The 25,445-nt window shown below is 39.4% G+C and overlaps 1 protein-coding gene across 6 annotated transcripts in view; it reads right to left on the reverse strand.

The window, feature by feature from the left end:
- Positions 1-1,504: 1,504 nt before the first annotated feature.
- The window catches only part of scn1lab (sodium channel, voltage-gated, type I like, alpha b), a 66,495-nt gene continuing 42,554 nt past the window's right edge, over positions 1,505-25,445 (reverse strand). For 4 of the 6 annotated variants that reach the window (XM_017426816.3, XM_017426813.3, XM_017426815.3 and 1 more), the window contains exons 18-27: positions 21,376-21,511; positions 18,908-19,062; positions 18,528-18,701; positions 17,499-17,621; positions 15,091-15,369; positions 13,310-13,363; positions 12,984-13,121; positions 7,899-8,003; positions 7,536-7,806; positions 6,251-7,443 (exon numbers count right to left, since the gene is read on the reverse strand). In XM_017426816.3, coding sequence (XP_017282305.1) covers positions 6,251-7,443; positions 7,536-7,806; positions 7,899-8,003; positions 12,984-13,121; positions 13,310-13,363; positions 15,091-15,369; positions 17,499-17,621; positions 18,528-18,701; positions 18,908-19,062; positions 21,376-21,511 — 2,628 coding nt within the window. Of the gene's footprint in view, positions 7,444-7,535; positions 7,807-7,898; positions 8,004-12,983; positions 13,122-13,309; positions 13,364-15,090; positions 15,370-15,699; positions 15,738-16,259; positions 16,261-17,498; positions 17,622-18,527; positions 18,702-18,907; positions 19,063-21,375; positions 21,512-25,445 lie in introns of all 6 variants that reach the window. The other 2 variants (XM_037973874.1, XM_037973873.1) reach the window with 2 other exon arrangements.

The raw sequence follows: 25,445 nt of genomic DNA on the forward strand, positions 1-25,445 counted from the left end.
GTGGGAATGGGGTGGGGGGTGGGGGGTGTCTCAGCAGCTCACCTCTGTCTGCTTCCAGGCTCTTAAAGCACGAGACGTCTCCTGGACCCGGATGTGGTCAGGGAGAACACTCAGTCCCTACCACACACAGGGACAGGACTCCACATGGAGACAAAACTACTCCATTATTTTGCTTTTTATCCTCCTGACTGCTTTAAAGTAAACAAGATAGGAGTTTCACAGAAAGTGCAGTCTAAATGCTGGGTACTGACAAGTTGACTGAAAGTGGTTTGAAAAGCTGAAATTGAATTTTTTTATTGTTACATTGATCAAAGCAATAGCTACAGGCTAAAGTAATCTAAACATAAGCTGAAATAAGCTAAACAAAGCTAAAATAAGTTAAGCAACAGCTACATGCTAAAATAAGCTAAAATATGCTAAACATAAGCTAAAAAAGCTAAACAAAGCTAATATAAACTAAACAATGGCTGCAGACTAAAATAAGCCAAACAAAAGCTAAAACTAAAGAAGGCCACAAGCTAAAATAAGCTAAAAAAAGCTAAACTAAGCAAAACAAAAGCTGCAAGCTAAAATTAGCTAAATGAAGCTAAAACTAAAATAAACAAAACAAAAGCCAGTGCTAAAATAAGCTAAAGAAAAGCTACAAGCTAAAATAAGCTAAACAAGAGTTGGTGGCCATAATTAGGGGAAACAGTAGCTAATAGCAAAAGCCACCAAAAATGATAGCTAAAACCAGAGACCAGCAAAATGGTAGCAAAAGGGTAGCTAAAAGCTAAGACTGGCAAAAACAGTGGCTAAAAGCCAGGAATTTAGCAAATATAGTGAAGTAGATTTCAAAAAGCACAAAATATTTTGAGGATTTGAATGGTTTTCCATTCATTTAAATGAGGAATAAAATGTAAATAGTCAAATATTTCAAAAATTATCAAAGATACAAAAACAAAAGGTCATCACCGTAACATCCTGAATGAGCTGAACGTTCATTCAGGAAAATAGCTGAAGGTACTACAGTCCAAAAACAACAGGAAAACAGTGTGAACGCTGACCTGACATTACTAAATTTGTATTATTCTCCATTATTCTCCTTCTGTTTTTGTCAGTATTCTTATAACTGAACCTTCAGCAAGAAGCAGTAAATAAAGCACTGAAGCACTCCTTACTATTTGTTCGTATTTTTCTGTTACTGTTATTACTTTTGATTCACATCTCTGTTTGCAGCTTTGCAAAATTTCATATCAAAAATACAACAAAAGGGCATCTCGGTTGGGAATAGTGTGGTCTGATTTTAGGTAGCAGTACATTATACAGCTTGGACGGAATTCTTGGTTCTAATTTTCTCCTGCGTTGGTAAAACAATTTGCAAAAGGATCCACCAGTTCCACCCACAGTCAGAGGCTGCTGACCCAGATTCCCAGTCATCTCCTCAACCCTAAAACACATCAGACTCAAGTACAGCTTCAGATCCTCCCTTCACACTCAATGAATGCATCTTTCATGTCAAATGTGCTTCCCAAAATAGGTTTATTTTGGAAAATCTAGATTTTGTGTTTTGCGGCCACATCTTTGGTAATAACAAAAAAGAAAGAAAAAAAAATGCCACTTGTCACATTTTGCAAATGTACACAGTAAACTGTAACGTGGACTCGAACCACATGAATGATCCTGCTCAACCTGGAAAGCAACCATACTTTGTTTTTTTTTAAATCACGACCTGAAATGTTTCTCACAGAAAAATAACTTTAATTAAAAACCTTTTGAACAAAGGAAAAACAAAACAAAACAAACAAACAAACAAAAAAAGATAGAACAAAAGGAAAAAAAACAAGCAATTACAAAAAAATATTTCCTTTATTCTTTTGGCTTTAAAATGAGATCATATGAGCGGACAGTAGTCACTTCCTGCATGCAGTTCACTAAAAACACTACAAGTGCAATGAGAGATGGCTACTGATTGCTTCGTGGTTCGTATCTTACAGACGTGGGGACCGTACATGTGTTTCGTCGTGAGTTACAAGTGCAGAAAAAAAAAAAAAACTCTTCTAGAAAAAAAACTCTAATCTGAAGACTGGGAAATAAAAAAATTTAAAAAATGCACTTGTATCTACAGTAAAAATGTTATTTATAATCGGTGGAACAGAAGCAACCTACAGAGCCCAAACACACACACACACACACATTGAAATAAAGATATAGATGCGGACAGTCTTGCAGTCTTTCTTGCAGTTAATACAAACATCCACTCTTCTCTCACACACACTTACATGGATGACAGCCACACGTGGCATTACACAGCAGTGGGGGATAAAAAGTGCTCTTACATTGAATGTAAGTGTGATGCATACTGTGGGCCTAAATAGCAATATTATTTACAAACCAAACCACTACATGAAAACCACTCGCTTCTCGATTTAAACAACATGGATGGCGTACAAACATCTGTGATATTACAGCTTCTATATGTCATATATCGCCACAAGGCTGACGTTTTCTTTTCATATTCAAGACTCTTTTTTGTTTTAAATTATTGTTATTATTCTTGTTAATCTTTACAGGAGTTCTATGGGACGTAGAGAGGAGGCTAAAAGGGAGCCTTGGAGACACCGCGACACAGCAGGTAAGCTGGCAGGTTCGCTGTAACTAGGCGGAGTTTTGGGAAAGTCGCCACTTAAGTTTGCTGCCAAGAGTTAGATGAGAGTATTAATACCACTCTTGAAATGGCACACAGTGGGATTTTGTAGGTTTGTCCCTACTACCAAAAAACAAACAAACAGGTAAACATAAACATAATCTCAGCCTTGTTTTGTCACAGTATTTGGTTCTTGTTGTCAGCTTTAAGTATGACCATCGTGACAGAATACATGAATCACATAACCTGAGACCCAGACTACACGTTCAGGTCGGTTGTCTTTGTTAAAGAGAAAAGCAGTAAATGTCAGCGCTCTTTTTTAGTTCTTAGTTCTCGTTTTTCCCTCCCATTTTTTTCGACCACTTGGGCAGCGAAGAGAATCGGTGGTTGTCAAAGCTACATATGCAGTGGTGAGGACTGACAGACAAATTTGTTAAAGACAGAGAAATAACCCAAATGTCACTGGAATAACCTGAAACTGACAAAAGTGATAGTAAAAAAACTTGTACTAAAACTCAGCTAATGAAAATTTATCATTGCTTTTGAATTTTAGTTTAACATTATTAAAAAAAACATCTAATGAAACTGGCTTTGACAAAAAGGATGGCACCCCATGAAAAAAAAAACAACTTAAATTTGCCCATAGGAACATGTCAGACTAAGGTGTGTCCTGTAATCAGTCAGTCTGCCAGTTTAAAGGGTGAAAGGTAGTCACACTGCTGTTTGGTATCATGGTGTGTACCACACTGAACATGGAGCACAAAAAGCTGAGGACAGAGTTGTCTCAGGAGCTTGGAGGGAAACTGATGACAAACTGAAGAGACGGATAATACGAATGGTAACCAAAGAGTCCAGAACAACTTCCAAAGAGATTAGAGGTGAACTACAAGGTCAGAGTTCATCAGGGTCAGATCGAACCATCGGTCTGTTTGAATCAAAGTGGATTTAATGGAAGACAACTGAGGAGGACACAAAATTGTAAAAAAAAAAGACTGGAATTCACTAAAATAGATATTGAGAAACCACAAAACTTCTGGCAGAATGTCCCTTGGACAGATGAGACAAAACTGGAGCTTTTTAACAACAAGTCCCATCAGCTCTGTGTTCACAGAGCCAAAAATGAAACATCCAAAGAAAAGAACCCTGTACCTACAGTGAAATATGGAGGAAGATCAGTTCTGTTCTGAACTGCTTTGCTGCATCTGACTCAGGGGGTCTTGAATCTGTTCAGGGTCCAATGAAATCTGAAGACTATCAAGGCTTTCTGGAGCCAAATGTGCTGCTCAGAGTCAGAAGGTTTTGTTCTCAGTCTCAGGTCATGGGTCCTCCAACAGGCTAATGAGCCAAAACACATGATGAGACTTTGGGTCAACAGCCTCAACAGTTAATCTTTCCTGGTCCATTTTTACACTTTTGATATGAAACAGTGCTAAAACTGAACAATTATAACCACCCAAAGTTCCACAAGGCTATTGTCCACTGGGGAACAGTCATGTGGCAAGTCAAGAGGGCTTCTGCACAAGATATTTGCACTTTTTGACCATTGGTTTCAAATTTTACAATTTCCATTTGCTGCTAAAAAAAGGTGCCATTTTGTTGGTAAGTTCCAATGGCTTGTACATTTATACATATATTTGCGTTGTGCAATATGCCACAAATGCAACAACTAGATTGACACAACCTTCAAATATTAATTTAGAAACACCAAAAAGAAAATTCAAATGGATGTGAAACATGTTGTAACAATGTAAAGGCCAGATATAGTTTTCACCACCCAGCCTTCAGTGACTCTGAATATCTTCACTATCAGTTGTGGTCAAAAAACTGGTGCATAAAAATTCAAAATAAACAGGAGCACTAATATTTAACGCTTTTCTCATTGACAAAGGCAGCAGAACTGATCTCCTAATGACTAGTTTGGCATGTACACAAAGACTGCACAATTTGCTTCAAGCTAAAAAGCTTCAACCCTTTGTTATTAGATGTGCATGTAAGATCGTTGAGGAAGAGGTGCTTCCATGAACAGTTCTGCTCACAACAATACAGTACAGCTGCATCTCTTACTGGTTTATATTTACATTGGCCAGTTTATATTTCCTCTACAAATCCTATATTATGTCTGTGTTGAGAGTTTATATCTATTTACCTCTAAAATTGTGTTGTAACTCACTGGCATTAACATTACAAGTGCTAACAAAGTATCCTCATGTTTCTGGTTAAAAAAAATTGTTTCTGGTCCCTTCCTTTTTACCTACACAAATAAGATGGTGATTATGAAGGATGAGAACTGTGCAACATTCCACACTGAACTTGTTCTTTTCTTGTTTTTTTTTTTCTTTTGGACAATCTCACAATTGTAAAAGTATAAAAGTAAACTATTCCACACAGTGCTTATCAAGCAGATAAGCTAATCCTCACGTGAACTACATTAAGGAAATTCTTTATTGCAGCAGGTTTTTAATGGGCCAAACAATATAGACCTTTACAAAATTAGAAAATAGCATTTTAGGGTTTTTACTATCAAGGGGTGACATGTAGTTGTGACTTCCTGTGAGCTGAGGTGATAATGAGCATTTACTAAATTTTACACTGAGGGTAAAATCAGGCACTCTGATCAGATCAACAGTTTAGGTAGGGTAGGTTATTACTACACATTATTGGAAGGAAAAGAAGGAATTGTTGCCTTTGAGCGTTTTATGTTTTGTACAGATTCTAGCCTAGGCACGAGAGTGGTTCCAATTGTGTCATCAAAATCTTGGCAAAAAAAAAAAAAGCGACCAAGAATGTTTCCCAAGTTTGTTTGAAACGTGTCTCATTGCATACATTCAGCTTCTCGGTATTCAGAGACAGGTTTTGTTTGTTGGTCTTTCCTGAAACAGGAACATGTCAGCCCAGATCGAAGCACAACGCAGGTTTGAACAATCACCGATTGGGACACCAGTGAAGAGACGGTATTTGTTCATTGCACTTTCAGCAGGCTCGTTTCAGCTTCACATACCGTACGAACCGCGAGTGTTCTGGCACTGGCCCTGTGCTGTAGGAGTTTCAGATGGTTGTAGTTTCCAGCATCGACTTTTTCTGCCCTTGGTGATTGTACAACATTGAAAGCAGTGGACACATTCTCAAAAGTGATGCAGCAAAGTAAATGGAAAAAAAAACCCCAAAAACATTCTTTTTCTTAAAAAATAACCAAAAAAAAAAGGAAATTATCAAAAAGTTTACAGAAAACCTGTTAGTCATACAGCAATTTTTTTAAATTCAAGACACTGGATTTATAGTAGTAGCATCAGCTCTAGCTACAGACAAATTAACAGTACACTCAAGTGTGTCAGATAGTAACAACAACCAAAAGAAAAAACCACAAGCGTTTGAAGAGAGACTGCTCTATGTTTCACTCAACCTCTGGCAGTGTCAGCTGGATAACTTTCTTCCATTTCCCCCTTTGACAATAACCCACATATCTGTATATTTACCTCCCCTTTTAGGCCTTTTGGGCACACCAACCCTCATCTCTGAACAATCAACAGACAAGCACACGTCTATCTACCTCCTCTAGAAGCTGTAAACAAATTTCCCTCATATATCTGATGCATTTTATTTTATTGTTCCATTTTTTTAAGAAGTCTATTTCTTTTTGTCTTTCAAGTCTTTCCCTTTGTTTTCCTTTTCTCGGTTTTCTTTTTCGTATTTGTCCTTGTCTGACTTTGTCACACTGTTGTAGGAGGGCGGGGAGGCGGTGGAAGGAGTCATGTCTGTTTTGTCCGACGTGGAGTTCTCGTTGAACTTGCAGATGACCATCACGTCCTTGTCTGGGTCGCGGACACCCTCCTTTAGCTGCTCCTTGTACAGGGCGGAGGCCTTCTTCATGGCCTGGCGGATCATGTAGCGGCGGAAGGCTCTCTGGATGATTATGGCCGACATTTCCTCCTGCTTGCGGCGCAGGGTAGTGGTAATGGGCTCGTAGGAAACCTTGGAGGGGTTGGAGGCCATGAAGCGCTCCTCCATCTGTCCACGTAACATGTCCATCTCCCCACCTTCTCCCAGCACTCGCTTGGTGAAAGCAAACAGGATGTCGAGGCAGTGGATACGCTCGCCACTCACCATCGGCAGGTCCATAGTTATGAGTTGGTTCATATTAGGCTTTGGAATGCGCAACGGTGGGTCTAGAGCATCTGCAAAGTCTGACAGCTTGCTGTATTCCACAAACTGCGTGGCATCAGGGTCGAAGCGCTCCCACACTTCGTAGAACATCTCGAAATCGTCCTCGCTCAGCGGCTCAGCACTCTCCTCTGTAGCCACGCTGAAGTTCTCCAGGATGACGGCGATGTACATGTTAACCACAATGAGAAAGCAAATAATGATGTAGCTAACAAAGAAAAATATGGCCACCGAAGGGTTGCCACAGTTGCCCTTGTAGGAGTTCCCTGGGTGTTCCATTTGGCTGTCACAGTCGGGCTCCCTCTTGTTCAGTATGGGTGCCAGCAGTCCGTCCCACCCAGCTGAAGTTGTAATCTGAAACAAACATATCATACTGTTCCCGAAGGTCTCAAAATTGAACATGTCATCGATGCCTGACTCCCTTTTGACATAAGCAAAGTTGGACATGGCAAAGATGGCATAGATGAACATAACCAGGAAGAGCAGAAGGCCAATGTTGAACAGGGCAGGGAGTGACATCATCAAGGCAAACAGGAGCGTCCGGATGCCCTTGGCACCTTTGATAAGGCGAAGGATGCGGCCTATTCGGGCGAGTCGGATCACTCGGAACAGCGTTGGAGACACAAAGTACTTCTCGATAACTTCAGATAAAAACATACCTGTAAAAAAGAAGCAAAGTCGTCAGATTCAGCCATATGATTTCTTATCAAAATCCACCATCAGTTCAAAGCGCCTTGAAATATAACCTTACCTACAATCGAAAGGATCACCACCACAAAGTCAAAGATGTTCCAACCAATGGTAAAATAATAGTGACGCAAAGAGATCATCTTGAGCGCACACTCCCCAGTGAAGAGCACAATGAAAACCAGGTTGATCCAGTAAAGGATCCTGTCCATGTCTTGTGTCTGGTCATCTGTTTCTACCATCATGGTCACCATGTTAAGGCAGATGAGGATCATGATTACAATGTCAAACGCCTGCTTTGTGATACAGTCAAACACAAAGCCTTGAAATGCATTCTGAAAGCAGGGGAGGGTCAAAGAAAAGAAAGGCATTAGTCATTTTACACCTTCATATAAGCAGAAACTGACGCAGTAGAACACAGTCTTACCGTTGGCCGAGGAATAGGCTTTTGTGGTTTTTTGGAGCCCAACTTCTTCATGGCATTGTAGTATTTCTTCTGCTCCTCCGTCATGAAGATGTCTTGACCTCCAAAGTAAAGGGAACACACACAAAAACTGGTTATAACCCCAACATGTCCTTCGTTACGCTTTAGTGTTGAAAAGACATCTTAACTAAAATCAGTGTCTGCCTTAACATGTTTGTGATGAACTAGTGACATCTTAAATGACTTGTGAAATCGACTGTTTTTGAAATTCTGTACTGCCTACATCACAGGTGTCAAACTCCAGGCATCGAGGGCCGCTGTCCTGGAGGTTTTAGGTTTTTCTGCTCCAACACACCTGATTCAAATGGTTTAATTACCTCCTCATCAAATCATCAAGTTCTCCAGGAGCATGGCAACAAGTCATCCATTTAAACCAGGTGTTTTAGAGCAAGAACACATCTAAAACATGCAGGAGAGTGGCCCCTGAAGAATGGAGTTTGACACCCCTGGCCTACATTGTGTTGCATGTAACCTGGAGGGATGTTATCTTGTTTCACTAGTTACTATACCACCAGTATATGACTGAAATGACAATAAAAGCCTTCTTGACTCTGTTGTCAGAACACGCACTATAAGGTTTGATGTTTCTGTGAAATTTTAAATTGAATGTGTTTGATGTTTTCATTTGCCAGTGGCATTATAAGGAATAAAAATATCAACATATTAACGATTACAGGCTTGTGCCTACTTCATTAAAACCAAACATAGGACCTGCGACCTCCATGCAGTGAGGTGACAACTCTAACCGCTGTACCGCCAAGCCACCCTATAGGGACTAACTGAGCTACAATCTAAACTTTAGCCTGTGATATTTAAGGTTAAATGAACCAGACTTCATGATGAAATTACATCTACTCCTTTGTAGATATATATCAAAGAGCATGGCAACAAACACATTAGTTTTGATTAGGGTCATTTTAGAGATGACATGTAAAAATGCTGCCTGTTCTGTGCTCTAAAGACTGCATATTCAGCGGCTGGGTTAAAAACAGAAAAAAAATTAAACCTTGGATCTTTGTTTTTGGGTTGCTAAAGTTTGAAAATGTCTAATTCAATGAATCATTTAGATTCTGTCAGGGATTGGCAATAATACACACTCTCAGGGCCTCTCTGAGACCCCACCAGTCTCAGGTCCATTCTGATTCACATATGTGCAAACAAAAAAAGAAAAAAAAACTCTTTGAAAGCTTTATTTTGATGTTCCTGTTTTACACTTTAGTATTAGTATTATAAAATAGTACATAATATAAAATCAAACTGTGGCTATCATGTGTAAAGACCACATATTTCCCACGGAGATTCTCTCATCTTCTTCAGCTAGACCCCTCAATATGCCTGTACATGTATCATCCAGAAAACGCCTGAGTACTGTTCAGTATCCAGTGGAAGTAGAAAGTCAAAAAAGTCTTCTGCTCTTGGGTTCAGCTTCGCTATCACCAGCAAACTCTTATTAGCAGTTATATACAGTGGCTTACTTAATAAAAAAGATATGAGCGAATAAACCTCTAATCTACTGTTTACTCAGCTTTATGTGACAACTCCTGGTTTAATATGACATTCATTATCTTTTCCTGGACAGAAATTAGACATTTCATTTTCCAATTTGTTATGTACACACACAGCAGTGTTCCACCAAAAGTAAACACTGGCAAAAACCTCAGCAATTATGTTGAAGCCCAGCATTATAGAGGACTGATGTGTGCTACTGTGAGCTCTTTAGATTAGGAACTATATGCTCAGTCTTTTGATATTAAAATGCTTTAAAGGACTATTAAATGCAAACTGTGTCCAAACTTCTATTTGTTTATGAGCGTAAACATGTAGTACAGATCCACTCCAGGTTTTTAAACCACGGCTATGCTAGCCTCTTGCTACACTAAGTGACAGATTTTAATCAATAATGTAATACAATAAATAATTTAGTTGTTGTGACTGTCTGAAAGGAAAAGGCTCTTTTCTCTTTTGGTATTCTTTTAATGGAATTGACTGGCTAAGGGGGAAAATAAAAAGTAGGCTCACATTTTTAAAAATCACAAGTTAACCAGAAACACTAAAATTATTTTAAGTCAAATGCACTTCTTTTCTTTTTTTCCTTTAAGAGATTTTACTTCTCACCAAAGGAGCATTCTCCATTCATTCATCAAATTTTCGAAGCTTTTCAAACTCTAGTGAGCTGAACTCACATTCAAATCACTCAATCTCCTCCCTCTTGAGAGGCGGGTAGAGTCTTTTATTGGCTCAAGACAGTTTTAAAAGCTCAAACGTTTGCAGTTTGAATTGAGAAACTTCCTCAGTTGAGCAAAACGTCTCCAAAAACAAAACAAAACAAAAAACCCCTCTTGGGATCACGCTTGGCAAGTCCTGGAAGGCTGAAGACCTACACCAACATAACAGGAACTAATTGTAGCTACGCAACTGAAAGCTCTGCCTCATTTTCATGTTTTGAGAATTTAGTTTTCTTTTGTCATGGCATGAGGGCACAGCTGCAGCACTGTCTTACTGATAAATTTGTTCACAATAATGTAATTTAGACAGCTTTTTTCCAAAGTGGCATACGTTTTAGCCAACAGAGTCACTATTCTGTGACTAAAGTCCCTCCCACCCACACACAGACACACATCAGAGCCTCAGTGGTGTTCACTGAGTGTATGATGTGTCTGCAGGGAGGGCTGGTGTCAACACTCAGCAGCCATCTGTGTGATGCTTCGGCTGTGGGGCTGCTGCACCATGCTGACTGATACAGAGTCTCCATCAGCCAAGTCATCCACCAAGCCTGCAGCAGACACAGTGCAAGCCTGCTATCCGCGCTCTCGCCCCCTCCCCCCCATCTCTTGGGCGTTGCCAGTCCTACTTGTTAGCTCTTGGCTGAATAGAGGGCGTAATTCCAGGCTGCATTCGCTGCGTGTGCGAGAGCGCGCGGGGTGTTTCTCGGTGACTCATGCGTCCTCGAAGATCCTCGGCTGTGGCAGGTCCTCACCGAGCAGCAGCTGATCATTATTCTGTAGCTCATCGCTTTACTTTTAACACAGCTGTGGGTCTGCTTGGGCTAAATATGTGCTTTGGCTGCTTCGAGCCGCGGCTGTGTTTGTGCCCAGCGTGACGCAGCGCTGATACCTGCTGGTGCTCCGTTTTGAGAGTGGCAACACAAAGCTGTATGTGGCAACATTAATATCAGCAAACAGCAGCAACAATTAGGTTATTTTTTTCATTTCTTTTCAAAAATGTTCTGTTTTTGGACATATTACTGCTTCTGGGGGAAAAGGTACGACTTTTATGGAGGAGTGTAGGAGGTTTACAAATAAAGCTAACAATTTAGTATAAATAAATAGCTACCTTAGGCCTTAAAGTGATATCCCAATCATTTTGAAGTGCTACCAAGCCAAATAGTTTTCAGTAGTTAGTTCAAGTCAGCTGGAACATTATTCATTGAGTGTGGAGAAACAGACAGAAGCCTTCGCCCAGGCTAGGCTAACGGATAGCCAAATAAGCCCTTTTTTTATTGTTTTTAAAGGTAGGTAGGTAGGTACATTTATTTATATAGCACTTTTCAGCACGAGGCAACTCAAAGTGCTTAAAGCCTACAAAACAACTTTTTCTCAAAAACAACATACAAATGCGACAGAGCACTATATTAGCTAGTATTAAACCTCTACACTTTTGCATGATTTATTTAGTTTGTTGTAATTTTCTGAACCCAAAAATATTTATGTTGCTATGGATTTATGCGTATGGAGCATAGATGGACCTTATTTATGCTGTTGGTACTGAGGCTGCAGAATGTATCAGTCCACAGATGACGAGTGCATCCAGTCATTGCAAAAGCTTGCTCAACTCATGGTGGACAGATACATTCAGTAGCCTCAGCACCATCTGCATATATATGGTCTCTTTCAGTACATGTACATACAGTATATATAGAAACTCAGCCATTGTTCGGCTAAGAGAACAATGGCTGAAAACAAATGGTGTTAAAATCAGGCCCTTGTTTGGCCACCTGTTAGCCTAGCCTGGACATAAACATTTGCCTCTTTCTCAAGGCTCCATGCTCTGTGACTGATGTCACAGCTGATAAGGTACTAACAATTGATAAATATTAGACAGAGCGCCACTTCACAGTTGAATTGACTATCCCTTTAACTCTCAAGAAGAGGGATTTATCACATAAAGTTCAGGATGCAGAGATGACATACCCATTTATGTTTTAGAGTGAAACGTCAGTAAAACAATTAGATTTGAGTTTACTGAATTATAAACTTAAACTTTTCTTGTTCTTCCTGGTTGCCTTGTACTACCAATTAACTAAGAGTAAATATATTTAAAAATCAAACTTTGCCAGTCAAAAAATTCAGCTAACTTGTACCTCACCTGTTGGCGACTGTTGGCAACAAACTAAGAACACTACCAAGGTGGTTTATAAAAGGTCTCAAAATGTTTGAAAGCCTTCTCAACTCCCTTGTCATTGCGTTGCTGGGATTTTGAACATTGAATGACAAATTTTCGCTTAATTTTCGAGTTGGTTGTCTCCAACTCAACTCAAACTTGGGTTTGGTGACCAATCAAACTAAACAGTGACTGATTGGAGACATAAAGGGGAATTTGCGTTTAAATTGAAACATAACTGAGAGACTCTGTGGCTAAATTGAAATAAAAAAAACATTTGTATTTCATTTACAGAAATGTTGCAATCTATTTGCAGCTACGTACCTATGCAAACACCAAACACATGGTAATTAGCCAATTCAGTGAGATTCCATGGAAAACTTTGAGTATTTTCACACATTTTTGTGTCTCCAGTTAGTCGTGAACAATCACAAACAAGTCAGTCATAAGCCATATCAACAGTACTGTCCAAACTCAAGAAATTAGCATCTAAGCTTCAGTGAGATGAAACAGTACTTCATATAAATATGCAACAGAATCAGAGGAAAATGGGAAAAGCAACATTTAGCTTCCATTTGTTTCCATCAGTGTGAAGTCCAAAAAAGTTTACATCATATTCGAAAATAAATGTTGAGAAATGCAGCTTATCTTTTTTTTCTGCTGGTTGAAGTTGTCGATGATGACGCCAATAAACAGATTAAGAGTGAAGAAGGAGCCAAAGATGATGAAGATGACAAAGTAGAGGTACATGTACAGGTTCACTTCATAATCAGGCTGGTCTTCCACCTAGAAGCAAAGTCAAAATGAGCAAAAGAAAATACTGGCTTCCATATCAGTTCCCTGATAGTAAAAAATACACTCATGAAAGAAACACATAGATGGGATTACATATGAATTAAATGAACATCAAAGTTAAGGATACAGTTTATTTCCAACATGTTTTAAATGACTCAGTAAGGCATCAACAGACTTACATTTCTGGAGTCGACAGCTGCATACATGATGTCCATCCAACCTTTAAATGTTGCCTAGAGTAAAAAAGAAAACAAACAAAAAAATAGTTTCAGTCACATCCTTGATCTCTCTAAGGGGTTGTCAGAGTGTCAGGCAGTCAGTAAAAACATTGTGTGAAGGTCAGTAGACAGAGAAAATGACTCGTAGACACATTAAACAGCATAACCCACACGTGATGGGGTCGGACTGTGGGTTTGCATGAGATTGGTGGTTATGACACCAGTTCACCCCGGCATGTGGGGTGTACAGATGCACAGATGTTGGAACCAGTGGACATGTGAGGGCACACAAACATGTTCTGAAGGTTCCAGTTGACAAAGACAGGCAACGCCAAAGGAGGATTGTCATATTGTACGCAAAGAATCGCAGAACCCTTTAAAATCTGCCATCTAGACATAGGTATTGGATAATTTACAATAGCCTAGGCTAGTGGTGTCCAAAGACCTGCTGGATAGCAGGGAAACAACTAAAACCTGCAGGCTAGCGGGCCTCCAAGACCAGGATTGGACACCAAACAGAGCAGAGACAGCTGTGTTCAGAGTGGTGCCGTAACCTGGATGCATGAACTAATAACAATGAGAGGCATGAGTCTCAGCTCTCTATTACCATGGATGAACCTTTTGTATGGAAGCACAGAGGGTAAAGGACCAATCTAGCCAATGTAGCTGAGACATACTGATGATAATACAAGCATCACAATGTGGGTAAGCCACAGGGCCTGACTTCAGGTCACCTTCGGTAATGAATCTGAGGACTATAACAGCATAGCAGTGGCATCCTCAAACCTGCATGTCTAACGCATTCTGAGACAGCACCCTGGTACAGTCATTCAACAAGACAATGTCTGTCCGCATGTGTTTATGGACCACTTTTGTCATGTTGCAAACCTCCAGTCAGGTACTTTCTTGCCCAATTTGAGCACGTGTGGGATCAGCCCACATGTCAGCTGCTCCATGCTGATGATATAACAGTTGTATTTCTCTAAACCTAATTGAATCACCCCAGCACCACAAAGGTGACACACCCTGCTGATACGGGACCAGGAGTGTGCCTGTACTGCCACCTCTGTTACCATTTTACCTGATTTTGTAATGATTGCAATGTGGTGACATGACCTTTCAACGCATTCAGCTTCATTTCATTTCCATCACTCAGTCTGGGTGATTAACTTTTTTTCAAAGTTAGCCCTGTGACTTAGGCTACGTTCACACTGCAGGTCTTAATGCTCAATTTCGATGTTTTGCTGCGAGTGTTAGCATGTGTGTTGATTCTGAAGCTACTGTCCAATTGGGGCCAACTGTACATCCAAAATGATAAAAGATAAAAGATGACAGGAGAAGAAAAAGAGGTATGTGTTGATGAAGAGTCGGAGCCAAAAGTGGTCGGACTTTTACGAGAGGGTCGGATGAAATGTGACGTGAATGTTCACATTGCGGTTACTTTGAAAAACATCAAATACGTATCCAATTCAGTGCCACATACAGAAAAGACCTGGGTTGGATATGAAATAATCTGATGTGTCACTTTCACACTGCCATGAAAAAATCTGATATGTGTTGCATAAGGGCAAAAAAAAAAAAAAAAACCAAATTGGGCTAATTTGCCTGCAGTATGAACGTTGACTTTGTGCAGGATAAAACCCATAGATGAATGGACAAGATTAAAAATTTCCATCACAAATAAATCCAATCCGTGCATACTTTTGACTGTAATTATCAAGTGTCACTGAGACCAAACGTACCACTTGTAACAGAGCCAGATAACCGGCCCCGACATTGTCAAAGTTGATTTTGACATTCTTCCAGCGTGTCTTGTTGTTATTATCTGAATGCAGGCATTCTGTCTTGTTGTTGACAACGCTGATGGGGAGAAGCTCGTCATCGGTGATGTTGACGCAGCGGTAGTACTTCCCTGCGAACAGGTTGACGCCCATGATGCTGAAGATGAGCCAGAAGATGAGGCAGACCAGGAGCACGTTCATGATGGAGGGGATGGCCCCCAGGAGTGCGTTCACTACAACCTGAAGAGGTTGAAGCACACATGAATTCAGGATTTCCCTGTCACTCAAACATATCTGTACTTACTGTTTGATTTTGGCTTTTAAGATCATGAAATTATTTAGCTACAGGTCATGTGTACATCTAATTTGATTTAACACCATGTAGCAACAAAAGTTAACACTCACTGAAGAAACAACTATTATTTTGTAGGTTTTACGTGTGTGCACATATGAAGCTCTAAACCCCACACATATCTACAAAGAAAATTTAACATGACAGTTTGGAAGAAGAAGGTGGAGAGAAGTGAAAAAGTTACATTTGATAGGTAAAAAAGCAAAACAGAAAAAAACCTTAGAGAGGCGGGATGAAGTCACAACATTTTGTTTGACTGTAAATGAAAAAAAGACACACAACAAAGTAAAAATTACAGGTCAAAAGGCACCACACGAGCAACATCAGAAAACAAAGCCTGAGAACAGCTATATACAGTAATCCATTGACATGGTGTGAACATGCAGATAGAAGAAGAGCGTCAAGTGGCCAGGAAAGAATATTTTCAGAGAAGTTGCAGTAAGCATGCAGTCTTACAGGCAGGACCCATAACCAGCCATTTAACAACATTTTGTCTATTCAAAAAAGGATGCAGAAACTGAGATAAATCGTGAGAAAATAATTTTTTCCCTTTAGCACATTTAAGCAGACAAGCAAACACGCAGATAATTTGTAAAGCTTTGAGGCATGGAAACAGAATAATGTGATAAAAATGCACTTTTTATGAAAAAATTGTGGGCTAACTGAAAACAGCGACAGGAAGTGTAGCTTTAACAGGTTATGTTGTTGGTTCCATTTATTGAATAAACATTAGCTTTTGGACATAGTGCAATATTGTCCAACAGGGGTGTAACGGTACGCTTAAGTCATGGTTCAGTACAAGTCATGGTTCAGTACAACAACAAGAAGAAACATTTTTTTCAATTTAAAAATAATAAAACAAATAAAGATTTAAAAAGTGAAACACTCATACATCTCAGCTAGCTGAATGCTAGTGTTAGAAACTGAGGCTTGATATCAAGGATATTCAATAAATTTACTAAAGGCTTGTACCTGGTACTTTTCGAAGCGTTGCTTACATGATACAACTGCTTTCCATACCTGCACCTCTCTTCCCTCTCTGCTGCAGCTATCTGTGATCAGAGGCACCACAGGGTTTGATTTGAATTAAACTGGTAGGAGTTTGCTTCTACATGTTATTCATACTTTGTTTGGTGTAGAGTGTTTAAATAGGATCTTCCTCTGCTTCTTTTCTGTTATGGCTGTTAGTGAGATGTAATTAAATAAAACCTGCGCCCACTCTAGGAGCTGTGATCTTCTGTGACTGATGTATTCGCCATCAGTCCACTGTACTCATCCAAATGTATGTACTGAACCATCACAGGACGAAAACATGCACTGTTACACCCCTATTGTCCAAGTGTCATCTTTTACATTATGTTGATACATACTAATCTGGAAAGTATTCTGTTTTACTACAACTGTAGCATATTGTAAATAAAGTTAATTGTAGAAAACTGATAGAACAATGGGGACCCAACTGTCTGTATTTTACTGGTTACTTAATATAATGCCGCAATGAGCTGTAATTCATTGAATTCCACTGTTAATTTTTTTGTTAAGCATTTTTAAGAGAAATAGTGTTTTTCATTGCATGTTGCTATTAAAGTAAATAAAGTAGGTCTTTGATCACAAATGTATCTCTCATTTAAGGTGGATTATTGCCAAGAGTTTAGGTGAAAATATTAACAGCTTTAGCTTCACATTTTAGCTAAACAGGAAGTTTAACACTTAGCAAGCAAATAAAAACTTTAAACATCTCACATGGGTCATCTAAGCTTGCCAATATAAATATATTATGTTGATTTTCCTGAGCAGTGGTAGCTTTTCCCTCCTGGATCTAGTTTAAAGGCTAATCTATGTTTAGCACATAGATAATGAGAGCAGTCTGTGTGTTCTTTTAAAGCCTGTCGAGGTACTTTGTGCTTCAAGACAAGCAAAACACATGTTTGCAGCTAGCCCACAGACGACTGTGATACACAAGTGGATCTGTGCTGCTTTTTTTTTTTGGTTATTTTTTTCCCCCTCGAGTTCTTACCCTCATGCCCTCAAACCGAGACAGGGCCCTCAGGGGCCGGAGGGCTCGCAGTGTCCTCAGAGTTTTGATGGCGCTGAGCTCAGAGTAGCCCAGAGCGTTTGCTACAAGGCTCACCAAGGACACCTGGGAGATGATAATGTCATAGACAAGTGGGGTGAAAGGTGAGAAATGAAAGGGGACTGTTTGCACTGTCAGTTTGTGAGTTTAAAGATGGTTAATTGGTATAAATGATGAGGCTGCTGCAAAATTAAGAATAAAGAATTAAACACAATTAAATAGCTGTCAAACAGAGAGGTGGTGAACAATGAAATATTCATGAAACTGTATACATTTCTCTTCAAATACACAGTTTGTTTTTCATACACTTTGTTAGACCCTCCCCTACTCTCTGGAAGACAACCCCTCTACCATCTCTTCAACCTGCACGACACATTAGAACATAATTTGGCAAATTATGACACTGCTTAATTTTTAATACTCGCCAGTAATTTTTAATGCTATTTTCTGCAACCCCAAGATGCTCTCCAGACTGTATCAGGATACAGCAAGAAGCTAGAAAATCTCACCATGTTAACACAACACTACCACCACGGATATCATGGCTAAGTGGACCTCGTCACGACCACAGTCGTCGGTTAGGATTGAGGCCAGAGTGGCCAGCCCTGCTTCAAATTCTCAGTGAAGCTGCCATGCACCATCCAAAACCCCTACACACTGCAATCACAAAAATAAACCACCATGACCTCGCTATGAACTGTGCGCATGCTCCAAACCCTTGTGGACCCATCACGCTCCATCACATTTAATGAGGACCCCATTTTTTTTCCTAATTCAGGCCTGAAGTCCTCGCCAAGAACCTACAAAGACCATCCCAGTGGGGTTGCCATACAGTGAGAAGGTCAAGTCTGAATATTGAGACTGAAGAGAAAATCAACATGGCTCCTAGTATCTATCAAAGTACAGATTAAGGACAGTGTTGGATAACAGTTAATTTATTGTTTCGAAGCTTTAACAACTGAATGTACGTACATCGACAATAAGGAAGTCAAGCCAGCACCAGGCGTTGGTGAAGTACTTGACGAAGCCGTACGCCACCCACTTCAGCAGCATTTCCAGGATGAAGACATAAGTGAACACTTTGTCTGAATACTCCAGCACTGTTTTGATGGTTCGCCGCTGCTCGATGTAAATATCCTCAAATGCCTACAAACAACATCAATAAAAACTGTGAGTTATGTCATTTTGAACGGCTAATAACAAATGCACAGAGAGGTTCTGTTCTGCTGAAAGACAAGAGTTCAGCTCAGGAGAGTGTAAAGGTTAAAGGCTCCAGCTCTGACCGGAAAGAATCAGGTGGAGCAGAGCAGTTCATAAAAAACTCTATTTAATGAAGTCAAACAGCCACTTACCAGCGCTCCACTGCTGAGCAGGATCATGAATATGATGAAGGATTCAAACCAGTTGTGCTCCACGATGATGAAGCAGGTTTTGCGGAGGTTCCACCAGCTCTTTAACCAGCCTACGTCCTCGCTGACCTGACAGCACTGGAACCTACGGATGCAGCCTGGAGGCAAAAATGTGAAGGACGTATAAGAAAATGGATGCATTTCCTCTGACCACCACCAGTAGGCAAGGCGGGTGAAGTGTCTTGCCCAAGGACACAACGGCTGAGACAGCTGGAGCAGGGGTTTGAACCAGCAACCCTCTGATCACAAGACAAACCCCTACCTCCTGAGCCACTGCCGCCCCAGCAAGAAGTTATTTAATGTTAATTATGTGCAAAAAAATATGACTCGGGTCAATCAAATGTCTAAAACTTATGAAAAAAAAAGGAAACGAAAAAGTACTCATTGCAAATTATGAAGTAAAAAACAAAATCCTTACAATTTTTTTTAAACTTTTTTTCAATATTGGTGGGTAATGTGTCCTTAAATAAAAAAAATATAAGCGAAATTTGTGACTGGCTGCAAACCACCATGTGTTTTTTTACCTACAGAAACAGCTGAAGTGATTACAATTAAGTTAAAACTGGCGATCACATTTGAAAAGCTATTTGGTACGTAGAAGTACAACAATTTGGTGTATTGGCACAAAGCTGCACTCTGGTTTGTTGAGTGAAGTATGAAGATAACCATTCAGCAGATTCAGCCAAGTGAGTTGTTTACATTGAGTGTGGACCCACATTTATAAAATTGCATATTAATATATCTGGAAACCTACTGGAGTAAACTCTTTCAAACTGCACCATCTAATATAGCTCAGAAAAAAACTTTTATTTTTGATGTCATATTTTGCAATCAGTACCTTTGACCAGGTTTATCTGCATAAAAAATTTGTGGAGAGAAATGTTAATGTGTGGTTTAAATTGTCTTAATGTAATCACATCACCCAAGGTGTTAAGAGGTACACAGTCATTCAATTATCGGTTTAACATCCATCCATCCATCCATCCATTATCTGCTGCTTTTTCTGGAGTCGGGTTGCAGGGACAGCAGTTTGAGCAGGGAGGCCCAGACGTTTTTTTTCCACAGCCACCTCTTCCAGCTCCTCCGACAGAATTCCAGAACTCTAGAACCCTTTGGTCTACAGAGGAGTTCATGATTGACTCAATGACTTCAAGTAGCCCAAACTATCAGCTCTCTATCACCGTGCTTCCCAGTTGACATGAGGTGTTTGTGCTGATATGATGTGTATGGTTTTTGCCAAACATGGAGCAGTGCGTAGCCAAGACTACTATAACACTACCTTTGTTATTTTGCTACGAAGGACACTGCTCCTGTAGTCTCGTGGAGTCTTTGACTCCAAAAGTCCAGTTTTGCAAAGCTAAGTCTTGCTGCCATGTTGTTTTTAGAGATAAGAAACATTCTCCTATAGCCCTTTCAAACAAGCCATACTTGTTGAGTCGTTTTTCAAATGTCCTGTAATTAACCTTTAACCTGCAAACCAAGGCCTGTGGAGTCTGACATGGAGCTCTTGGGTTTTTGGTATTTCTCAGAGCATTGCATGGTCTGAGCTTGAGGTGAATTTGCTGGATGTCCCCTCCTGGGAAGATTAGTTGCTGCCTTATTTTTTTTTTCCATTTGAGAATGATTGTTCTTACTGTAGAATGATTGACTGTAGTTAGTTTGGAAATGACCTTTAACCTTTCCCAGACAGGCAGAAAAAGTTGCTTCTTTCAGGTCATTGCTGATGTCTTACCACTTAGCATTGTTTTAACACACAACTATATGCTCCAGAGTGGCAAAGTGACTAAACTCATCACTTTGAAGAGGAGCTCACACTCATTTTGATCAGTTAATCAATACATTTGATCAGAAGCAACTGGCTGTCACTTTCCTTCTGAAATCTTGTCAAAGCAGCAAGGGTAAACTTAGTTTTTCCACACAACTTTTCCATTTAGTCTTTGTTTAATAAATAATAATATGATAAAATTTGCTGTGTTTTTGTACACTTAAGGTTAGATTTGAATATTTTAGAACCTGGTACAAACCAGGACATTGCTATTATGCCTTGCTACATAAAACCCTAGATTTGCCTTATTTTTTTTAAATCTCATGACTTTAAAATTTAGCTTTGGTAAACACAAAGTGAAAGCTCTGCAGTCTTCACGAGATATTTGTGGATTTAGAATTCACTGTATGTGTGTCAGATAAAATGTCAGCTTCCATTATACCCCAATGACTATTTTTCGCTTGTCTCGCTGAGCATTTGTGTTGACTATCACGCATCGATGATTATAACAGACCGGTGCTCAGCATAAGCAATTTAATCGATTTATTCCTCGACACAAAACGTGTTCTGGAAGTACTCCACCTCTCTTATTCTGACCCAACTACCAATCATCCTTCCTGTCTAGCACAGACTGTGTAATTCGCACCTTCTGTGAAGCAGGCTTCTGGATCCAGTGACTCCTCTGGCTCCAGCTCCACTGATTCAACACCATCCCCTGGGGGTCGAATATCAACTGTGCTCCCCTCTGATGAGCTCAAAGGCTGTGGGTCGACGTCAAGCTTCTGCATGGACGAGGCAGAAGATGACAGAACACAGTTAGACAGGACTGCTTATGAAAACTGAGGTTCACTGGTAATAGGAGCCAACCTTCTGAGCTGATTATCATTGTGATTCTCCATTCACATGCTCTCCAGTGCCACCACTGTGTATCTTAGTATGGAGATTAGGCACTGAAATAGCTCACAGAGTTGGGCTCTTTAAAGTCATCATGACTGTAGCATCATCATCACATGCAGCATCGATCAAATGTACCTACAGGCTTTGGTATTGTTTTGATCTGATGGCTTCAAATCAGATTATGTGGCACACGGAGGTTGGTTTTACGGAACTGCACTGTGGGTACGTTTGATGTGACCTCAGTTCGAGGCAGAGTGCATGCAGTATTCCAGTGCATTATCAATCCAAGCCTGAAATAGTACCAAGCAGAACATGGGTATTTTCATGTCCACTGAAAAATAACCCCAAATCATTATTTTTTTTGTATTAATACTAATCCCAATTTCCAAAGTCTCACTCGTGAGAAGTTCTCTCCCCATCTCCCCAGCCTCAGACCTAAACCCCACCCCTGCAGAACACTTTTCTCAGTGACATGAAAACACGTCTTGTTTTGTTTCATTTTTTTTCCCCCCTTCCTTGAAAGCAGTGTAAAAGCTCCTTCTGTTTGTGCTGAAGTGGACGGATAACCACATTAGCTTACCAGCAAAAACCAGTACTGTGCACTGTTTAAAAGACAGCATGTGGTGTGGTGTTTTTTTAATGTATTTATTTTTTTGCCCCTGTTGAAAAACATACTGAACTAGCACCCATGCATACCCAGAAAACATACAAGATTACGTAAAGGACTCAGTGATTTTTGTCCTTCTAAGTTCTAAAGTAAAAACATGACAGGACAAGTGTTGCTGCTGTTGTCAACTTCATTAGACACAATCTTAATTAGATTTTAAATCAACGACAGTTTGAAAAAACAAACAAACAAAAACTAAATACTGTCAGTTTGAGCGATAAAGTACATCACAACATTGTCTGCATATAGTGAGACTTTTTAGTGACATGAGGCCTCCTGTCAAACAGAATGTTATTGGTCTCATGTTTGATCTGGCTAAAGTGGGAAGCATTGAGACATGTCATCCTAGACAGTGCAGCAGCCCTGATTGCCGTGGGACCCAGCTAATACGGCGTGGGAATGATGGAAGCATGCTGCTTGCGAGTGCATTGCTTTATGGAAGGGTTTTTTTCCCTCCCACTCTCTTTTTTTCTCTGTCAGCAGAAACAAATCCATTTGACCGCTTCTAAGTGTTTTTTTTCAAAGATTACTGTATTTCTTTCTTTTTTTAAAGCTTGCTTTACCTTAATTTAACTTGAGACAGTTGCAGTGAAACAAAAGTGGATAACACAGGCATCTATAAACAAAGAGCCACTTTACACAAAAAGTGTAACCCACCAAGTACTGAAACTGCCAAAAAAACCAACAATATACAAATATATAAATGGATTATTAAAATGGACAATAAATGTTTATATTTTTCTTCTTCCCATTTGCTCTGCCATTACTTCACTAACTTGATTCCTGTATTACACTCTCATTTTACAATGTAATTCTTAATGAATTTTTAGCATTTGTTTTTATGTATAAATGCATTTGTTCCCATTTCTATTTGGTTCTCATATTTACCATTTTTGCATGCATATCTGCTTCATTATGCAAACGAAGACAGCTGCATTTCAAAGAGTGTCATAGGATGAGTGCACGTTATAGTGACAGAAGCTGCATTAGCTGATAGCATCAATAACATTAGCTGCTACCTTAACAATGGCCTAAAAACCATGAATTCGGTTGGTTGGCTTCTTGTTCTAAATCAAATAAGCAGTACATCACTGAGAGTTTTGAATAAGGAATGTTTTTAGTTTTTGAGATTATTGTTTTTCCTCTACTGGAACTGAACATGGTATACAAATATACATCTTTTAGTGTTAATATTGTTTTGATTCCAACAACTAAAGCATTGAGAGAGACACTCAAATAGGCTGAATGCACTCAATGCCTAGTGCAGTTTAGGACATGTTCACGTGTGTTTCAGATCAACGGAAACTAAGTTTAGAGAAAGTTTTTTTTCAAGGGATGAAGTCTTGCATTACATCTTTGCTGATAAAGATTTGGAGGGAGAATAGATTTACCTTACTGTAAATATATTCACTGTCCGAAGTGAATGTCAAACTTTGAGACAGCCTCTTTTAGGTGCATCATAAAGTGTGAATGCATACAGAAATGTAAAAAAAACACTAAAAGATAGACTTGGAGAAAGAAAAAATACAAAAAGGGAATAATATAGAAATAAACCTATATTTAAAATTAAAAACATAAAATGATATACTTAAAAGATACACTGTAATATGAGAGTAAAAAGATAATAATCAAAGAGAAAACGCACCGAAAAACAATAATAGATTTAAGTACAGATATAAAAGAATCCATTTGAAATTTTCACATAAATTTTAGCCATTTATATATTTTTATATTTATTCTTAATTTTGACTCTTTCAGTCCTCTATACATCTTTGGTAGTTTCAAGAATTTTAAGATTTGTTGTTGTTGTTTTAACTAGCAAATTTGAACAAAAAAAACTAATATAGCTTCCTTTATGGTTAACTGATTGAGTGTAATCTACAATGTGTTATCTCTTTTGCGGCCCTGCAAAAATGAACATGAATTCATCGTTTTGTCAAAATGATCTCCTTGGAGTCTTTCATCATTCCTCTATCACTTGAGTAACACAGCAAGGTATGTACAGCAAAGGTTTTTCGTGTGTATGCATGGGCTATGAACCAGACAAATGAATTTTGTCCATTTACAGCAAAATTCATTCCTCCATTCCTTCTTTTTTTTTTTCTTCAACATTCTCCTTTGCCTCCTCTCCTCCTTCATTCTCAAGCTCGGAGTGTTGGATGCCAATCAAGTCCCAAAACCAAGTCAAAACCAAGCAATGAAATCAAAAGCAAAAGTCATGTTAGATGAGTTTGTCTATCAATGGATAATAGGGTGCTCATTCCTAATGGTTTGTAACTGCAATACAGCCTGATGCTTCGGGGTTAATTATGAGAGGGGAAAGGGGATTAAAGGAAAAGTAAATGATTACAGCATTGGTTGTGCTGCTGCATGGGGCAGGGAGGTATAAAAGCAAAGAGGGTGGTGGGGGTGGTGGCTGAGGGGGAGGGGGACGGAGGGCAGACCAGGCAAAGAACAAAAATGGGCAATCCATTGAAGGTATGAGAAAAAATATGTTGTCTGTATATGGCATAGGCAGTCCTCATGGTTAGTGCAATAAAGTGATCTTACAATTCTCTTCTCACTGAAAACCTTGAGATCGCCTGTGAAACAGCTGCAATAACAAATGGGGGGGTTAAACACAGTAAGTCTTACATACCATATACCCAGCATACAACCTCAAGTCTGCTTTCACTGGTCATCCCAAAGATACAGTGGAAGAATAATTTAACCTAAAAGGCAATTTCAATTTCCTTTAAAACGTACTTCTCATTATATATACATAAACTGTAAAATGAAAGAAAAAGGTTTCTAGGCAAGACACCTGATACTTCACTCATAGAACAGGCACACAAACAGTACCACAAGATTACAGTTTGAGTTTTATTAAGTATAGGTAGGTGTGTAACGGTATATTGATTCATGCTGAAATTTTGGATATGGGCATTTCGGTTTAGTACATATCCATCAAACGAGACTGTACACATACACATCCTGCCATGCAACTGTTTATGAAAGTAGCAAAGCAAGAGCACGGAGAATCCCCCACTATCATTAAATCTGCTGTTTGAGAACATTACGGTTTCTTAGTCAACTACAGTGAAAAAAGGTGGATGGAACTAAGGCTTAATCGCTCAACAGCTATAGGGTATGTAGCTGGCTCTACGTCATAT

This window comes from Kryptolebias marmoratus, linkage group LG23 (genome assembly GCF_001649575.2).
Source record: "Kryptolebias marmoratus isolate JLee-2015 linkage group LG23, ASM164957v2, whole genome shotgun sequence".
NCBI classification, from domain to species: domain Eukaryota; kingdom Metazoa; phylum Chordata; class Actinopteri; order Cyprinodontiformes; family Rivulidae; genus Kryptolebias; species Kryptolebias marmoratus.